The 16,727-nt window shown below is 31.5% G+C and overlaps 2 protein-coding genes across 2 annotated transcripts in view; one reads left to right on the forward strand and one right to left on the reverse strand.

The window, feature by feature from the left end:
* The first annotated feature begins 1,476 nt into the window (after positions 1-1,476).
* LOC136976185 (iron-sulfur cluster assembly 2 homolog, mitochondrial) lies at positions 1,477-1,920 on the forward strand. Its single transcript, XM_067271413.1, has one exon. The coding sequence runs from the start codon at positions 1,477-1,479 to the stop codon at positions 1,918-1,920; it is 444 nt and encodes a 147-aa protein (XP_067127514.1).
* Positions 1,921-6,065: 4,145 nt separating this feature from the next.
* Positions 6,066-16,727, reverse strand: part of LOC136976162 (uncharacterized) — a 70,271-nt gene continuing 59,609 nt past the window's right edge. The window contains exons 6-7 of the mRNA XM_067271380.1: positions 9,854-10,032; positions 6,066-9,029 (exon numbers count right to left, since the gene is read on the reverse strand). Coding sequence (XP_067127481.1) covers positions 6,885-9,029; positions 9,854-10,032 — 2,324 coding nt within the window. The 3' untranslated portion in view covers positions 6,066-6,884. The remainder of the gene's footprint in view (positions 9,030-9,853; positions 10,033-16,727) is intronic.

Raw genomic sequence — 16,727 nt, forward strand, 5'->3', positions numbered from 1 at the left:
AGAAATATAAAAATGTGTATAGGTTAAATAAATAAATATTAAGCCATTACATAATAATAAATTATATGAAATTCCAATAAATGCAAGATATGCAATGAAAACAAAATCAAGGCATTAAATTAAGAGCTCTCAAATCTTTTAATTAAATACTTCCAGGCTGAAGGCAACCCTTCAGCATCCCTGGCATTAATGCAGGTATTATGCAATCTGCTCTTAAATATTTCAATTTTCTCGGCGCTAAATGCTAAAGTCGGTGAATGTACAGGTCTAATAATGACTGCTTCGCCCCATTTGACTATCGAGCCTTCAACCTGCGCCATCTGAGATAGAACTGTGGCGTTAGATCTTTTGCTGATGTTGTACCTGTGTTCCCTTAATCTAATCCCTAGGTTTCTATTAGTGACCCCAATGTAGTTTTTATAAATGCCTAGTTCTTGGTTTTCATAAGGAATTTTGTACACTCCAGCCATTCTTTCTTTATCAATGTTGTCTTTGTCGTTTCTTAATAACTTGTACAGGTTGGGAGCTCTCTTGAAAATTAATTTAGAATTTTTGCGGGCTGAGATTTCCTTCATGATAGCTCTTTCTTTCTGTCATACGTGAACTTTGTGAATTTGCCGAAATCCCCTCTCTGAGCTTTTGTTTTGTTAATCTTGTAGTTTTTGATTAGTGCTGTAATCATATCCGCCCTGTACCCTAATTTTCTTTGTTATTTATTATTATTTTTTTTTACCATATGTATATTTCATCGTTATTTTATTTGTATTTATATTTTTATATTTCTTTGTTATTTATTTTTGTTATATGTATATTTCATCCGTTAGTTTATTTGTATTTAAATTTGTTCCATTTTGTTTGCATTCGAATATGCTTAGCCTGATGATGGCCAACAGGTTTGGCTGAAAACGTTTGCTACGTTATTAAAATTTTTTCTCAGCAACATAAGGTGTTTGGTTGTTTCTGATTTACGTATTGCTGAGTGAGTTCATTTCAATATGAACTTCTTTTTAAACTCTTTCTGCCCTGTGGGCACTAACAGAGCCTCTTTTAGCCAGTTCACTATGGGTTTGGCCAGGCTCACAATGGAGTGAGGGACGGGACCGACATATCCGGACGGACCACCCCTGAAAAATTCCTGGGGATTTTTCGACCCGTCTGGATTTAATCCCGGGTCCCCCAGAGCTGTAGTCTGCCACCTAGACCGCTCGGCCATCCGGCCACCAATTATGAACAAATAGTAATATTGATTTCGATTATCTATATCTTAATATATTATAGCCCCTTTAATTACTTTTTCTTGCGTTGCGATTTTTGGGCAGGAATCTAGCGCAATTTAAAAAATTCAGTTGGCAACGTTATAGCGCTGCAGTAGTCAGTCACGTGTTATTTCGTCTTCTGCTTTAGGGTTCTATTTCTGTAACTTTTATCAAATCTGTTTCTAGTTTAATAATTACAATGTTCTAGGCGACCGTTGAAATGGTAATTTTCGCTAAATCGTTCATTAAAATAGCTAGAACGCAGCTGAGAGCGATGAGAAATTTCGAAACAGCAAATCGATATTGTTCTTCGAGTACAAGAGCAGAATATCAAACAGATAAATCACTTATTCTTTCTGACAAATGTATACAGAAATTACGCAGTGTAGCTAAAGACGGACATTTCTTAAGGATCGGTGTAGACGGAGGTGGATGTTCTGGATTTCAATACAAGTTTGAATTAGATACTAAAATTAACGACGACGATAAAGTGTTTGAACAAGGCGATGTTAAAGTAGTTGTGGATGAAATATCTTTGCAGTATATTAAAGGATCTACATTGGATTACCACGAGGAATTGATTCGATCCGCCTTCAGAATTATTAATAATCCACTGGCTGCTCAAGGATGTTCTTGTGGTGCATCGTTTAATATTAAAATCTAGTGCTGTTGCTGTTAAATTTGTATATAGATATAGGTATACATAAATATAAAATGTAAATAATTTATTAAATTAGAAACAAGTATATGTTTAAAATGTTATAATTTATTTCATGCTAAGAAAATGTGTTGTACAACTGATATATTTTTCAATATTATAATTAAAACTTTGGAAATACATAAATTTGCAAAGTAACATTCATTTCTGTATGGTCTCAATAATAAGAATTTCTTGTTGGATTAATTGTGGAATGCATAAGTGTAATACATATTCCAAAACTGTTAATTAATATAGTAAAGATTCACATGCCTGACATACTAATGACAAAATTATAAGTTTCTCATATAGCTTTTAATCAATCTTGACAGTTTAAAAGTGAAAATATATATAAACATCATAAAAAATTAATTTTTCAGATTATATATGATATTGAAACTTAAAATACTAGTTTTGGTTAATCAATCTCAAAGACCTATATTTAAAATTATAAAATTACAAGTGAGGTATAATTATTTTGATAATTTATGCCATAAAAATATATATGTTTAATCATGATTGATCTAAAAAAATTTTATAAAATCCCAACAAATTTAAAAAATTTAAATTATATTTCTAGTGTATACAGTAGTATATTTTTTTAATTTTACAGTTATCTGTCCATTTACATGAAATCACTTTAATGCAATTGAAAAACTTTTAACTTTAAATAATCAACTTTATGGAAATAAATGAAAATTAATCAAAAAGTTGTTTTTCTTTTTGCCATCAGTAACTTCTTAGATGCATATTTTAAAAAAACTTTAGTTAAAACACTCCTAATAAGAGTAAATACTGTATTTTGAGAATATGGAACAAATTCCTATTTTAAATATCTTTTCATGGCTCCATTTATGCATTATTTTCGTGAAACCACTTGTTTGTGTAAATCGGGTTACAAACTGGCAGCTTGTGGCCTTGATGATTTCTTTTCTAAACAATGTTTCTAACATTTTGCGGAGATTAAACAAAAAATTCAAATGGCTAACTGTTTACGTAAGTCATAAAGGCCTGGCAACAAAAGAGTGTTTTTTTTATTACAATACATTTTAATTTACCAATAATGTTGAATGCAGCCCACATCTGATATACATCTATTTGACTGGCCCTTTGCTGCATTTGAAAGTTTGAGACCCCTAATGTTGGAAGGATAACCATATACAGTATTTAAAAAGTAAACTACACTAATTTTGTACATATCTAGAATAAATTATTCAATCAAATATTTTAAAATTTAATGATTCTGTGAAGTAAAATTTAAAAATAAATTAATTTGAATTGATGGTTTGTTTTGCTAAATTTATTAAAAAGCTTTATTTCAAGAAGTCAAACTGTTTCAAGATTTAGTTTTCAGACTATTTTCATTTCTAGCATCAAAATTACAACTTTAATATTATAGTTCTGTTAATATGCAAATAGTAAATAAAACAAAAAGTAGATTTGTATTGATATTCTATTTTTTAGAAAAAACAATTTTTTAAATAAATAAAATTAACTTATTATTTTTAAATAAAAACTTTGGTTCCATATTATTAGATGATTGTTTCTTTCTTCAATCTCATCATATAAGAACAAATCAATCTAAATACAGTAGAAAGAGAAGATAATTAAAAGAAGAATTGTAACAAATTACTGTATAAACAATTTTGATTAAATTATTTCAAATTATAGATTTAATATTATCAAACTCTCATTTTCTCTGTGCTAAAAAACAAAGAGAAAATAATTGAGTTTGATATTATAATAAGAATAATCAGAAATACATTTCTGATTACTCTTTTGATCATACAGAACTCCAACATCATTTGTCAAAAGTAATTTCTATATAAGTTCTATAATTTAATCATAACTTTTCTGTTTTAACTTAGTTTTATGTAAAATTCTATAATGCTGTACTTTTAATGGTTTTTTTACCTGTATTGTTGTACTTTTTATTTAAATATTAATTTTACACATGCAAATAAATCAATGTATAAAGGTTTAAGAATCAGTAGTTTCTATGCGGTACGTATGGAGAAGTGAGATGGGCCAGCTAAGATGCCTGACGCATCAGCTTACCACTCTGGAAGTTGAATCTGGGCGAGCAACCCTAGAAATTTTCCATGAACAATCTGTGTCGGATAAGTCGGACTCCAGCCTCACTATTTATCTGCCCTATTGCAGCCTAGCCAAATCCTTGATGGGCATGGAAAACTGCCCTCTTAATGCCCTTGGGCAGAGTTAAAAATTTAAGAAAAAAGGTACAATTGACTCATTTTGTAATCAATTCAGCGTATGACCAAGTAATTATGATAAAGTTTATTTCCTTTAAAAAATCCATCACATGAAAATATTTTATTTAGGATATTTAAGATATCTGCCAATTGAATTAAACAGATCAGGCATGGCCAACAAGTTGATCATAGATAACATGGCATGCTAAAACACAAAATCCATTTGTAATCTTTGAAATATAAAGTATACATTTCAAGCATGAAATCTTTTAACAAGCAATACATATTATTAGTACTGTGATGTATGAGATAATGAATGATCCATCATTGTTTCTGATTGTGGTACAGTAAAAAGAACATGTCCAGGTAGTAAATGAGGAAATGGAACATAATCTTTATGTTATTTTAGAAATTGCTTTGTTACCCCAAAATTATACACAAATGGGTATCTCGAAGATAAGCAAAACTCGTGAATTGTAACAGATAAAAATAAAATTCATTTTTATGGTGAATGATAAATACTACTATTAGTTTATGCCTTAGTGACTATCAAACGGAATTAAACTGGAGAATCAATTGCTGTGCAACAAATAAATATAATTATGTTTCACAGTATAATTTTATAAAAATGAATTAATAAACTTTATAAAAATAAAATGTAGTGGTAGACCTACATCCATGGGCATCCGTAGAGAGGAAAATAGAGCACTTGCCTCTCCCTGGGATTGAGTAAACTTCCACAAACTACAATCATAAAAACGATTGAGATAGGTAGCCATACACCTTCAATCATGGGATGCTTTATCTTTTTATATTGATAAAAGTACTGTATTCTATAATCTTGTAAAACAACCTAAAACAATTAAATAAAAAATTTTTTAAATTTAATTTTTGTCTTCAAGCTGTGCCCCCAGAAAAATTTTCTGCAAAGGCCTTTGCCTACATTTGATATTTTAGAATTTAAACTAATGACGATCAATCATATCCCACTGTAAGTTAGCCATCCTTAGATGAAAGTGCATATGCCAATCAGTCATAGAAATGCATGTGTTTTGAGTAATTTATTTAAACTTTATAGTATATCAATAATGTTAAAAATTTTAATGAGTTATTCTTTTTTCTTACTTCTTAAAAGTTTTCATTAGGTTTTAATAAATTTTTTCATTATTATATACCAACTACTATGCAATATTGTAAAAATTTATTTAGCATAAGGAAAATATCTTACTTATTAGTGAATAAAAATTTTGAACTAAACTTTTTATGCCAGAATTATATTAAAAATATTTCAAAGATTAAACAAGAATTTCGTCTTTCTTTAAATTCAAAATTTATGCACTTTATTACATAACATGAATATTTTTTGTTGAGAGATTTGATACATTATATGTCTTATTAAATATAACTGTATTCTATTAAAGTTTAAAAAATTATTTGATGAGAGACTATGAGAAAACTGAAATAAAATGGAAGAGATCTAAATAAATATATGCTTTTAACAATGTTAAGATGTACTGATCATACTTTTGTTTAAAACAATCAGTATTTAATTTTGAATTTCTTAACATACATTTTTAAGCAAACAATGTTAATAAAAGAAATGTGATTACTATCTTGATATAAAATTATTCTTTCCCGTGTCTTACCAAGAATCAAGCTTATAAAGGAGAATATGCTTATCATGACCACATATCTCTTAGTGTACTGGTATCTCACATAAGAAATCATATCAAATTTAATTGTTCATGAAACAAAAATTTTATTCACTAATATTTAAGCTAATTTTCTATTGAAAGTGTATAAAATAAAATAGGATACAAAATAAGATATTTAAGAATAATTAAACTGTTAGTGAATGTATTTTACACTGAAAATTTACATTACAATAACAAGTCTCAATACTAATTGTTTTTTCCTTTATTATCATTCATACCATTTTAAGTAATATATCAACACAAATTTTGTACTTATTCAAATCTTATTTTTCACACAATTCAATGCACATTTGCACGTAAGAAAAACCTTTACAATTATTACCTTGAAAGTATATTTTCCATTCTGAAAATTTTTTCAAAACACTAATTCTCATGTTCTTATGATAATTCGTCAACTCTACTCTCCATCATTACCAAAGAATATACCGGTATGATCTACATTTATATCTCACAAAATGCGAGATATTTTGGGCTGGGCTTGTATTATTGGGAGCTGAGCTACTTCATAAAAACATTTTGGCACATTAAAAAAGTCACTTGTCACTGAAAAAACTATTAAAAAATTGTGGATGTTGGTAAATCTAATAACAAAAGCAAAACAATTAATAAATGAAATGTAACATTTTTTTAAATTGTAAATGCACTTTAAAAGTGAAACATATTAACATCAATAAAATCAATTTACATTTACACTTAAAGTCAACCAGCTGAATTATTATTAACATTCAATATTAATTTGAGAATTACAAGTCTTCTCTATATATAAATTTTGCATCATAATCACAAATATCAAAATGGTAATATTTTTATTATTAATATCTCATTGAAAAATTTTGAGCTGATTTGACTTTAAGCATATTAAAACTTGAAACAGGATCTTGATGATAAAATAAAACATTAAGTTGATGATAAAATTGTCAACAAGATCAATTTTGGTTGCCAGATTAACTTATATACAATGCTATTAAATAAACAAAAAACACAACATTTGATTGATAAATATCTAAACATTTACACCTTTTACAGTCACTACAAAATTTTCTGATCTGTCACTGTGTGGAAGTGGAATTAGATTTCTTCCTCGAATGGCTGTGGCCACATAAAAACAATCTAATTCGTTAGGCGAATTTAAATCACACTGTGTTCCAGCATTACACATAATAGTTGGAGATTCTTTCAATGTTTCTCCTTGAGATATATTATTAGGGGTATTTGAAAATTGAATTGGTGGTGCACACAGTTTTTCTTTATTAGAAGAATCAGACAAAAATATGTCTGAATGCTTGTCTTCATTCATTCCGTCATCTGAAGGAATTGGGCTGGGTAAATTATTTACAGAGAATGGTCTGTCGTCTATACACTTTACGATTCCACAGGAGGGGCCATAAGAATCGCTAGAAGTGTCTGATCTATCAAAATATCCATCAACATAATGGGCACAAGTAAGCAATTGAGAACCATTACAATGGCCTGTCCCATCTGAAAACTGAGAGAAGTCTTTAATAGGGCTACCAAGTTCAATTGGTGAACTATCTTCATCCAATTCAAAATCAGCAAAGTCTTGAGATGTGGATGTATTGCCACTGGAAGGAGTTCTGTGTACACTACACATTGTAAGGGAATTAGAAAGACTTAAATTTGGCATGGACTGAGCATATATAATATTTGGTAATGTGATATTTTCTGTTACTGGAGTAGATGGACTTGTTGCTATTATTACACTTGACTTAAAATCTGATGGTATTTCCACAATTGTTGGATGGAAACTCAATGAACTAGGAGAAGCTTCTGAAATAGAAGTATTAGTACTTTTATCCTCACAAAGATGTTGTTCAGATAATGTTTTCAATGAAAATGCATCGCACAATGTATTTTTTCTATCTCTTAAGCATTTTGAATTGATGGAATGGTTCAATGCCTCCTTTAGTTCACAACATTTTTCAATCACAGCTAAATTACAGCTTAAATTTTTATCATTTCTTAATCCATTCAATTTTTTAGAGAAACACAATGGTATATTAGATAATGATTTAAATGGATTATGATGCTTCTTCTTGGAACTTCTTGCTGGCAGTGTATTAAAAACAACATCACTTTTATGAATTAAATAAGGAACATGAACTTCAACAACACAAGTATCCTCTCTTTTACAATCATCTGAATTGTAATTTTCATTTTGATTACACATATTTGAAGAAGTGTTTCCAATTGTAATTGTTATGGCATCTGAAGAAAAATTGCGACACATCAATTTATGTTCTCTCAATGAATTCATTCTCTTTGAAGAAAGTGGTGTCCCTGTAGATTCTATTTCAATATTACTAATTCTGTTCAATTGCTCATCTAGTCTTCTGTTACTATTGCATTCTCTGTTTGCTATAATTTCTTGACCATCATTTCCGTTTTCCAGGGTTGAAATATTCTCTAATGAAGTTGGCTGAGAATATGGTGGTGGAGGACCCCACATGTAACGTGGTACTTCATAATTTAAATGACAAGAGACCACTCCTGAACCATCTTGAACAGGATATGGTTGAGTGAAAAGAGGTGTTGTATTCATGTGTAAATGATGAAATATACCATCATTCGATCGTGTGCGTCTGTGACCGGCAGCTGCACGTCCATAAGCAGAATTTCTGGCACGAATACCAAATCGTACTTGAGAAACATCATTTCCACTTCTTAAGTTAGGCTGTATTACATGCATGCAATCATTACGCCATGGTGGATAATTTGGTGAACCATTCTGAACTGTAGTTTCTTGTGGAGCATTAGAACTTGGAGTTACTGTTTGTTGTTCCCAAATACTACGAGATATAAGTCTTCTCATTAGATTATAACGAGTATTGTTAACGGATGTCCTGTTTGGCACAACATTATGATTTACTGTATCTTGCCAAGGCCAGGGCAACCAACTCCATCCTGATGCTTGATGATTTCCTCCACCAAAACTAACTCCACGAACAGAAGGAGTAGTAACTAAATTCCTTGATTCTTCTTCTTCTCCAACTGGACTTGAAGCCAAATAACGTGGGTTTAAAAGTCTGTAATCGACCATTTCCCAAAGTTGCCAAGAATATAAATCTTCATAACAACCACATGTATGATGAGATTGACGTCGGTATAAAAATCTGCGACGAAGTTCCAACTAAAAAGACAAAAATAATCAAAACTTTAAAATATATATATGATCTTAAGAGTTGCCACATTATAATTAAATTAACTAAAACATTACATAAAAACTAAAGTATTGCAAGAATAAAATATTTTTTAGTATTATTATTATGAAGAATAGTAGAAAAACAGCTTAAAAAAATTAATATAAATTTTGGTGTTCTTGAAATTTATTTCACTAAATCAATTTTTTTTTATTTCAAATATAAGAAAATTATATATTAAAACTTTCTGAAATTGAAAATCAATTTTATGAGTATTTTAATTCATAAATATCAAGAAAACTTTAAAAGTAGGTTTTGATTAAATTTTAATTTATCAAAACCTATTTTAAACCTAATGAATCAAACGTTTTTGTAACCAATTTGTACAGAATATTTCAAATAATTAAATGCATTTATATTTGATGTTATTGGCATAATAGATTTTATTTGAAATTATATCTTATTTCAATGAATTTTCTGTAATGATATTTATTTTCTAATTTGAGAGTTAGTGAAACATTTTTTCAACCTAAAATTCATTTTTCTGATTTTTTTTCTGACAGGAATATTTATTTTTACTTCAGTTAAACAAAATACAAATACACTTTGAGATTACAAGTGCACTTTTTAAAAGAAATTCTATTATATAAATGAACTCAAATACCAACAGACCAAAGTTTTATTCAAACTCATAACTTAGTACCTGACAAATACTTTAATAAACTTTGCCACTAAATTAATATGATTTTTTTATCATCATCAATTTAAACTAAAAACAAATATTTGAAAATAAACTTATGTAAAAATTTCTTACCTGTTCCCAATATAATTTTTTCTTTTCATGACTAAGTAATTGATATACTAACATGGAAGAAAATATACACACTAAAATTCCAGTCACAGATAATCCAAATAACGCTCTAAGACATGCATACAAACTTCCATGCACCACTTCACAGCTAGGAGTATTATTGAAAATGAAACGATGAGCACCTGTAAATCAAACAAAATATGGATATCATTGAGCATGAAATTATAAAAATTGTGTAAATGATACAAATATGAAAAAAATATAGTTAGCAAATTATCTTGAAACAATTATTTCAAATATTAATAATACCTATGGAATTTAAAGATATCCACAAAACAAACATATGAAAGTTTTCATTATAATTCACTTTTTATACAATTGAAATTAAACTATAAAACATATCAAAGATATGAAACTGAAAAATAAACATTCATTCATTAGTCTAAGCTAAAAACATTTGAAAACATGAATGTGCTAAAAAATTAATTTTACTTTGAATTTCAGTGATGGATTGTTCAAGCCACTACTTACTTGTTTATTGTTCTCATTTTCTTAGTGTTAATTTGTTGTTCTGTTTAGTTCATTTTAGTTATTTTAAGCTTATTCTATTACTTCTCTATGTAGCATCCATGTCCCGTCAATAGTGTTTACATCTGAACTCTAATTACTTGTTCATGGTATGTTTTTGATGGAGGTTATGGGTACAAACATGAGAAGCCCAACAAAATTCAACATAGCAGAAAACTACAAAGGTTACACAGACCCTAAATCTGTAATCCCCAAGACCTTTATGACAGAAAATCTAAATCAGAAAATCATTGAAGCCAAAACTCCTCCAGAAATGCATCACAATGCAGGTACTGTACATCAACCAACCTGTAACTGTTGATGCTTCACAATCAACAGTTTACACCCCCAGGAATGCTGGGAACCCACAACCTACCATGGTGAAAGGAACAAAGGATGTCCATTGCTAGATAGAAGACTGACTAGGTTGCTCATCACAGGTGAAACAAAATGAAGTGTTTACTTCTTTCTAGATAGTACTGCTAAATGCTAGTTTACTAATGAGAGCCAAATTGTCAACTGGTCATTCTTTCCTAATGTTGTCCATGAAACATTCAGAGATGTCAAACTATGCCTTGAGAACCAAGAGAAGATGGCCAATTCCACATTCAACAAAGCCTTATGCTGCAAATCTGATGCACAAATGTCAGATAGTGAAAAGCTGGAACATCTGATGAAGGGTATCACCAAAGATCTGTTCAATGTGCTGTTGATTACTGAAGTTATGACTTCCACCACCTTCATCTCAACCTGCTGCCAAATCATGTAACAGCAGAGTAAGCCAAAAATCATACTTTTTACTATTTAAGAAACACAACTGTCAGTTTCAATGAAGGAGGAATGTAATGCTTATCTGAGAGATCATCTAGGAAGAACTCCAGAACCATACTGATATGTTCTTCAATATCTGGAGTAATGGACTATGCCATTTTCTAATGACCAGAACTAATAGTGTCTGTATCATTTCTGGCCAAGAAAATGTGCCAACCAACAACAGAAGAACCAAGAAGACACTCTTTGATACTGCTGATAGATTGTCAAGAATTGAACCAAGCATACCCTGGTCAGCTACCATCTTACTGCAACCAATTTACAATACAGTCAAACCTGTTTTTATGCGCTCTTTTTATGTGTGCGATTTTTTTAATGCGAATTTTTAATTTGTGCGGTATAGTTGGCGACTAGTCTCGTGCGATTCGTCATGTCTTACGTTGACTTATTATAGCTAAATAAACTTTAATAAGTGCATTTATGCTATAATTAGTAATATTATTGCATGAATATGCGAAAAATGAAATAATTTACTTTTTAAGTCAACAAAACACCACCTGGACAAAAATATGTAAAACAGACGATAGACCAGACGATGCAGTCAAGTGCTGACATCTGTTGTCAATAAATTCTATTTCGTACGGTTTTGAGTTATTTTCTATGTGAGACTTTTTTTATGCGGTCCCTGTTGACCGCATAAAAAAAATATTTTTTAATTGTGTCGCGAAAACTATTATTTAGAGCCATTCGTGAAGTTTCGTGAGATTTTTTTTTATGCGTTTTTTTTAATGCGGTCCCTATCCCCCGCATAAAAACAGGTTTGACTGTACTCCATGCTACCAAGAGATACTGGAGGCCAGCTGTTCCAGCAATACCAGAACCCTTAACACGTTGACTGCCATCTACGAGATGACTCGTAGTTACCGTTTCTGCCTAGGACGCCACCTACAAGTTATATCGTAGTTTGTTTCCTTGCCATATTTGTGCAGCTACGATGTAATTCGTAGTATATCAGTGTAAATATGAATAGATAGCTTCAGGGGCAAGAACAAAAAATCAAGTTTGGCTTACATGAACAGAACATTTATTAATAAATGAACAGAAAATATAATCATAAAAAGTTTATTCAAAATTGAAAGCAAAACAATATTTTTATTGTTTGTGATAATTTTTAAAACAATCTTCTATGCAAAGGGCTGGCTTCTCTGGACAGACTGGACAGAAATAACGCGTTTCTCGGCGTTTTTTAGCTTTGGTACAAATTCGACATGGCTTTGTCGGATGTTGTTTTTTCTGAGTAGGTGGGATACTCTGTAAATAGTGAAGCTCTTGCAATTTAATTTTTTTTGAAACTGGTTGAATCTCTTCTCCAATCAACGCTTTGACGAATGCTTCTCTAAACTTTATAAGTTTTATTTTAGAAGTTGTTTTTTGAAAGAGTTTGTGCGCATTATATATATATATCTCTATAATATGTAATGCAACCTTTTTGGGCCATCTAATAGTCTTTCTTAGAGCTGTGTAGTACGATAGCATTTGATCTGATCGGTCAATGCCAGACATTCCATGATTATAATCTCAAATTATATTCGGTTTCATCGAACATTTTCCATTGCGATTGAACACCTCTACCATTTCAACAACATGCATGTTTGAAATGGTAAGGACTTCTCGTTTGTCTTTCCATTTACATACAGTAACAGGACCATTTCGCTGCCAAATAAACTCCCCCTTTTTCAGTTTTCGATTTACCACATCTCTGGGATTTTCCTTTCTGTTATTTCGCAGAGTTCCACACACACAAGTTTTTTGTGTAGTCAGTAATTTCGTAAGAGCAACAGAATTATAAAAATTATCCATGTATACGGCATATCCCTTATCAAGATAGTCTTCAAGTAAGTGTAAGACAACATCAGTAGTGTGGCCTAAATTACTGTCAATTCCTTCAGATTTTCCACTGTAAATTGATATTTTCATAACAATACCATCGGATTCACATAGTTCATACAGTTTGACACCGTATTTGTGTTTTTTATTTTTTATGTACTGGCGAAAATGCAATCTTCCACGCCACAACATCATTGATTCATCGATACACATATTTTTATCAGGCACATAGTTTTGGTGCATAATATTATTGAAATGGTTTAGTATAGGTCTTACCTTATATAATCTGTCAGAAGATGGTATTGAGCTATCAACTAAATGAAAATAACGCAGTAACAATTGGAATTTATTTCGACTCATATGTGATCGCCAAAACATTATATTATACAATTCGTTTGTGCTCCAGTAATGTTCTATTGAAGGAAAAGAACAAGGACCCATTTGTAATACAAGTCCAATAAAAACTTTCATTTCTGCAGTGCTGACGTCTTTCCACTGTGATACCCTTTTAGATTTTTTTATTTCTTTATGTTTTGCAATTTCTTGTGCAGCATACAAATTCGTTTGTTCGACCAGTAATGCAAGAAATTCTTCCGAAAAAAATAGGTCTACCAGCATTTGCACTGTAAGGTTTGTCGTATCCAATTTCAAACCAACATTTTCTTGGAAAATAAATAGTTCAGGATTATGTTGAGTTTCTGTCCACAAATTATCGTTTGAATTTGATGTGGTTGCTTGAGATGTATCGTCATTGCCTCCAGGTTCGAGAATAGTCTCATCTTCAGGTTCGGAGACGACGTCATAATCACTGTCCTCACTTGAATCCTCAGATGGTACATAATCGCTACTGTCGTTACCATCCTCACCAAAAATTTTGTCAGATTCTGAATCACTTAGATTAGTGTAGTAATCAAGTTGTTTTTTAGTCAGTGGTCTTTTCTTATCCATATTGGGATATTTATAATTTGATTATAAAAATAAATAAAAAATAACACTCTCAAAAAAGACGTAAATGTGATGTGCTCGCCTCTATATCCGATTTATTACTAATGAATTTAGACGCACATCTCCGATTGGCTGTAGCGAAGTGACAGGACGAATCGTGTCTGTGCACGAATTAACTCATAGTTTGGCTTTAGCGAAGAGCTTTCTGTTACATAAGCCAACTACGAGATAATTCGTAATACCTTTATTTTAAGAAAAACACATTCTATATGCTTTTTGATTATTTTTATGTACTCTGATTAGAGTTTTTAATAATATAATATAATTAAATTAAGTTGGCGTTTTACAACAGAATCCTGAAAAGTCACGTGGCAGTCAACGTGTTAAATAAGTACTGGACTCTGCTTCAACAAGTATGAGCCCAAGAAGGTGTCAAACATCAACATTTTAATAACCCACATCAGCACTGATTAGATCCAATGACTATGATCCTTTGCCTATCTTCTAACTGCTAAAAAACTAAATTAGGCAACCTTTGGAGGCAAGGACAACTTACCTTGCCAAAATCCTCCAACTGTTGGTGCCATACTTCTCTGCCATTGACATGTGCCTGTTGTCATAAACTCTGTAGAAATACAGGTCCTGGTCAACATTGCCATTTCTGTAAGCTGACAAACTTTGACAGAAGCTACATGAAGTTTTAATTGAAACAACAATGTACATTTCCAGCATAGATGGAACACTGTTAAACATTCTTGGCCAACACACCATCTAGATACCATCTGATTCTAGTCATCCCCATCAAATTTCTTATTCTTCAACTGTGCAAATGCAATCATAATTTAATCCTCAGACTAGACTTTTTAGAAAGGACAAATGTCCTTATCAATTATAGGAACAAACTTGCCCATTTCAAAGCTGCTAAATCATCACTGATGCTTTCATCTACCATATCAATGTTGATTTCCACCAGTGACAAGTGACTCCCAGCTCTCTGCAATGGTGATGCTGATAACTCAAGATCTCCAATGCACAACATGCCAGCATATGCAGCCATACAATGCCAGCTGTTGTAGCTGGCATTGTCATCAGAGATTCCCAATTGATTTGAAGGAAATTCAGTTATCCCTAGCAGTTTCCTTCCATCTGACAGTGGATGATCATATATATTCAATTATATATATAGTAATACCCCAGTTTTCGTTGATAATCCAGCCGAAAACAATCAGCAAAATCCAAAACCGACGAAAACAAAGGCAATTATTTCCACATGAATCAAAATCCAATTAATTCGTTCTCTCTCTCTCTGTGTGCCATATCAGAGATCCTGATGTCGGCAAGCACCTGACACAGGTTAATAAGTGGTTAGTTAGGGTGCCAAGGTGTATCCTGGAGGAAGTTACAACCAGAGTGGTTCCCTGTTGCCTTCTCTGGTGTGCAATCTTACATGAGGGGAAATGTCTTATGGGAGGTCTTGTAAGGAAAACTGTAATTCAGGTGTTACAAAGGTGGAGAAAACCCGCAAAACTCCACATGGCCAGCCCGTCCAAGCATGGCGCAAACCCGCAATCAAACTCCTAGTGTTTAGCAACAGCGACAGCAAAGAATTCGTTCTAGACACTCCAAAATACATATCAAAAACAAATTTTATAGAGAATTAATATAATGTTACATACAATAAGAAATTAATATAAAAGACTAATCTAAAGGAAAGTGATGGAATTGTTCGGCTAGACACACAGGGTAATGTCTTGTCTTGTAGAAGCTAGTTGGACATGAGCTTCTAGCCTATATCGCCCTGTAGTAAAGTGTGAAGTAATTGTCATGTAACAGTAGTTGTATGCATTTATGATAGTCGTATCGCAGGGAATAATGCCTTCCGGGAGGTCTGTTTAAGGGTAACTGGCCCCTATTCAGGCGTTACAGACGTGGAGAAAACCCAGAAAACTCTACACAGCCAGCCCATCTTGGCAAAGTGCGAACCCATGACCGAATTCAGTGTTCAGGGAATGGAAACTCTGGCCAATGGTGGGCCGTCGCAGGGTAATGCTCACATAATGAGAAATAACATCACACAGAGCCAGAAAACACATGGGTTGCCCTTTGTTTTTGCAAAATTAGCAGCAATATCACTTGGGCACATCAACAAAATCCAAGGCAATCGACAAAAACCGAAGTCAACAAAAACTGAGGTATTACTGTATAAAAAATTTAAAACAAAATTTTAATGTTATATATCTCCTTATTTTAAACTTTTTAATAATTTTAGATATTTTTATTAAATAAAATAGAATAAAACTAAGTAAATGCAACATTTCACATAATCTAGCAAATCATTAGTAAAACAATTGCTGAAACATTTGTTTTAAAACTAGCAGATAAGCCCAGCGTTGCTCGGGCAAAAAGTAACAATAGCAAAGATTAAGATTATTACATTATAGCCAATCTTATCCGTTTTCAACGGGTGCAAGAATTAGGACTCCCTGTTTCCAGACTAATTAGAGAATTTTTAGATGGGTCAAAATTTCTGCAAAAATGCAAAAAAAACCACATCTGTGCCTGTAAATCTTGAACATCGCTTTCTCTTAACACTTCCCCCGTGGGGGAAGTGTTAACAAACCAGAAAAATAAATAAAATAACAAATACACTGACCTTATGTTTCTCCTAGCAGGATAAACTGAAAGTGTTTGTTTCGTGTTAATTTTT

This window comes from Centruroides vittatus, unplaced genomic scaffold (genome assembly GCF_030686945.1).
Source record: "Centruroides vittatus isolate TY-2023 unplaced genomic scaffold, ASM3068694v2 contig_397, whole genome shotgun sequence".
Taxonomy (NCBI): Eukaryota; Metazoa; Arthropoda; class Arachnida; order Scorpiones; family Buthidae; genus Centruroides; species Centruroides vittatus.

Excerpts from the sequence above, each read along its gene's own strand:
- LOC136976185 (XM_067271413.1), top strand. The coding sequence starts at position 1,477 with ATGGTAATTTTCGCTAAATCGTTCATTAAAATAGCTAGAACGCAGCTG.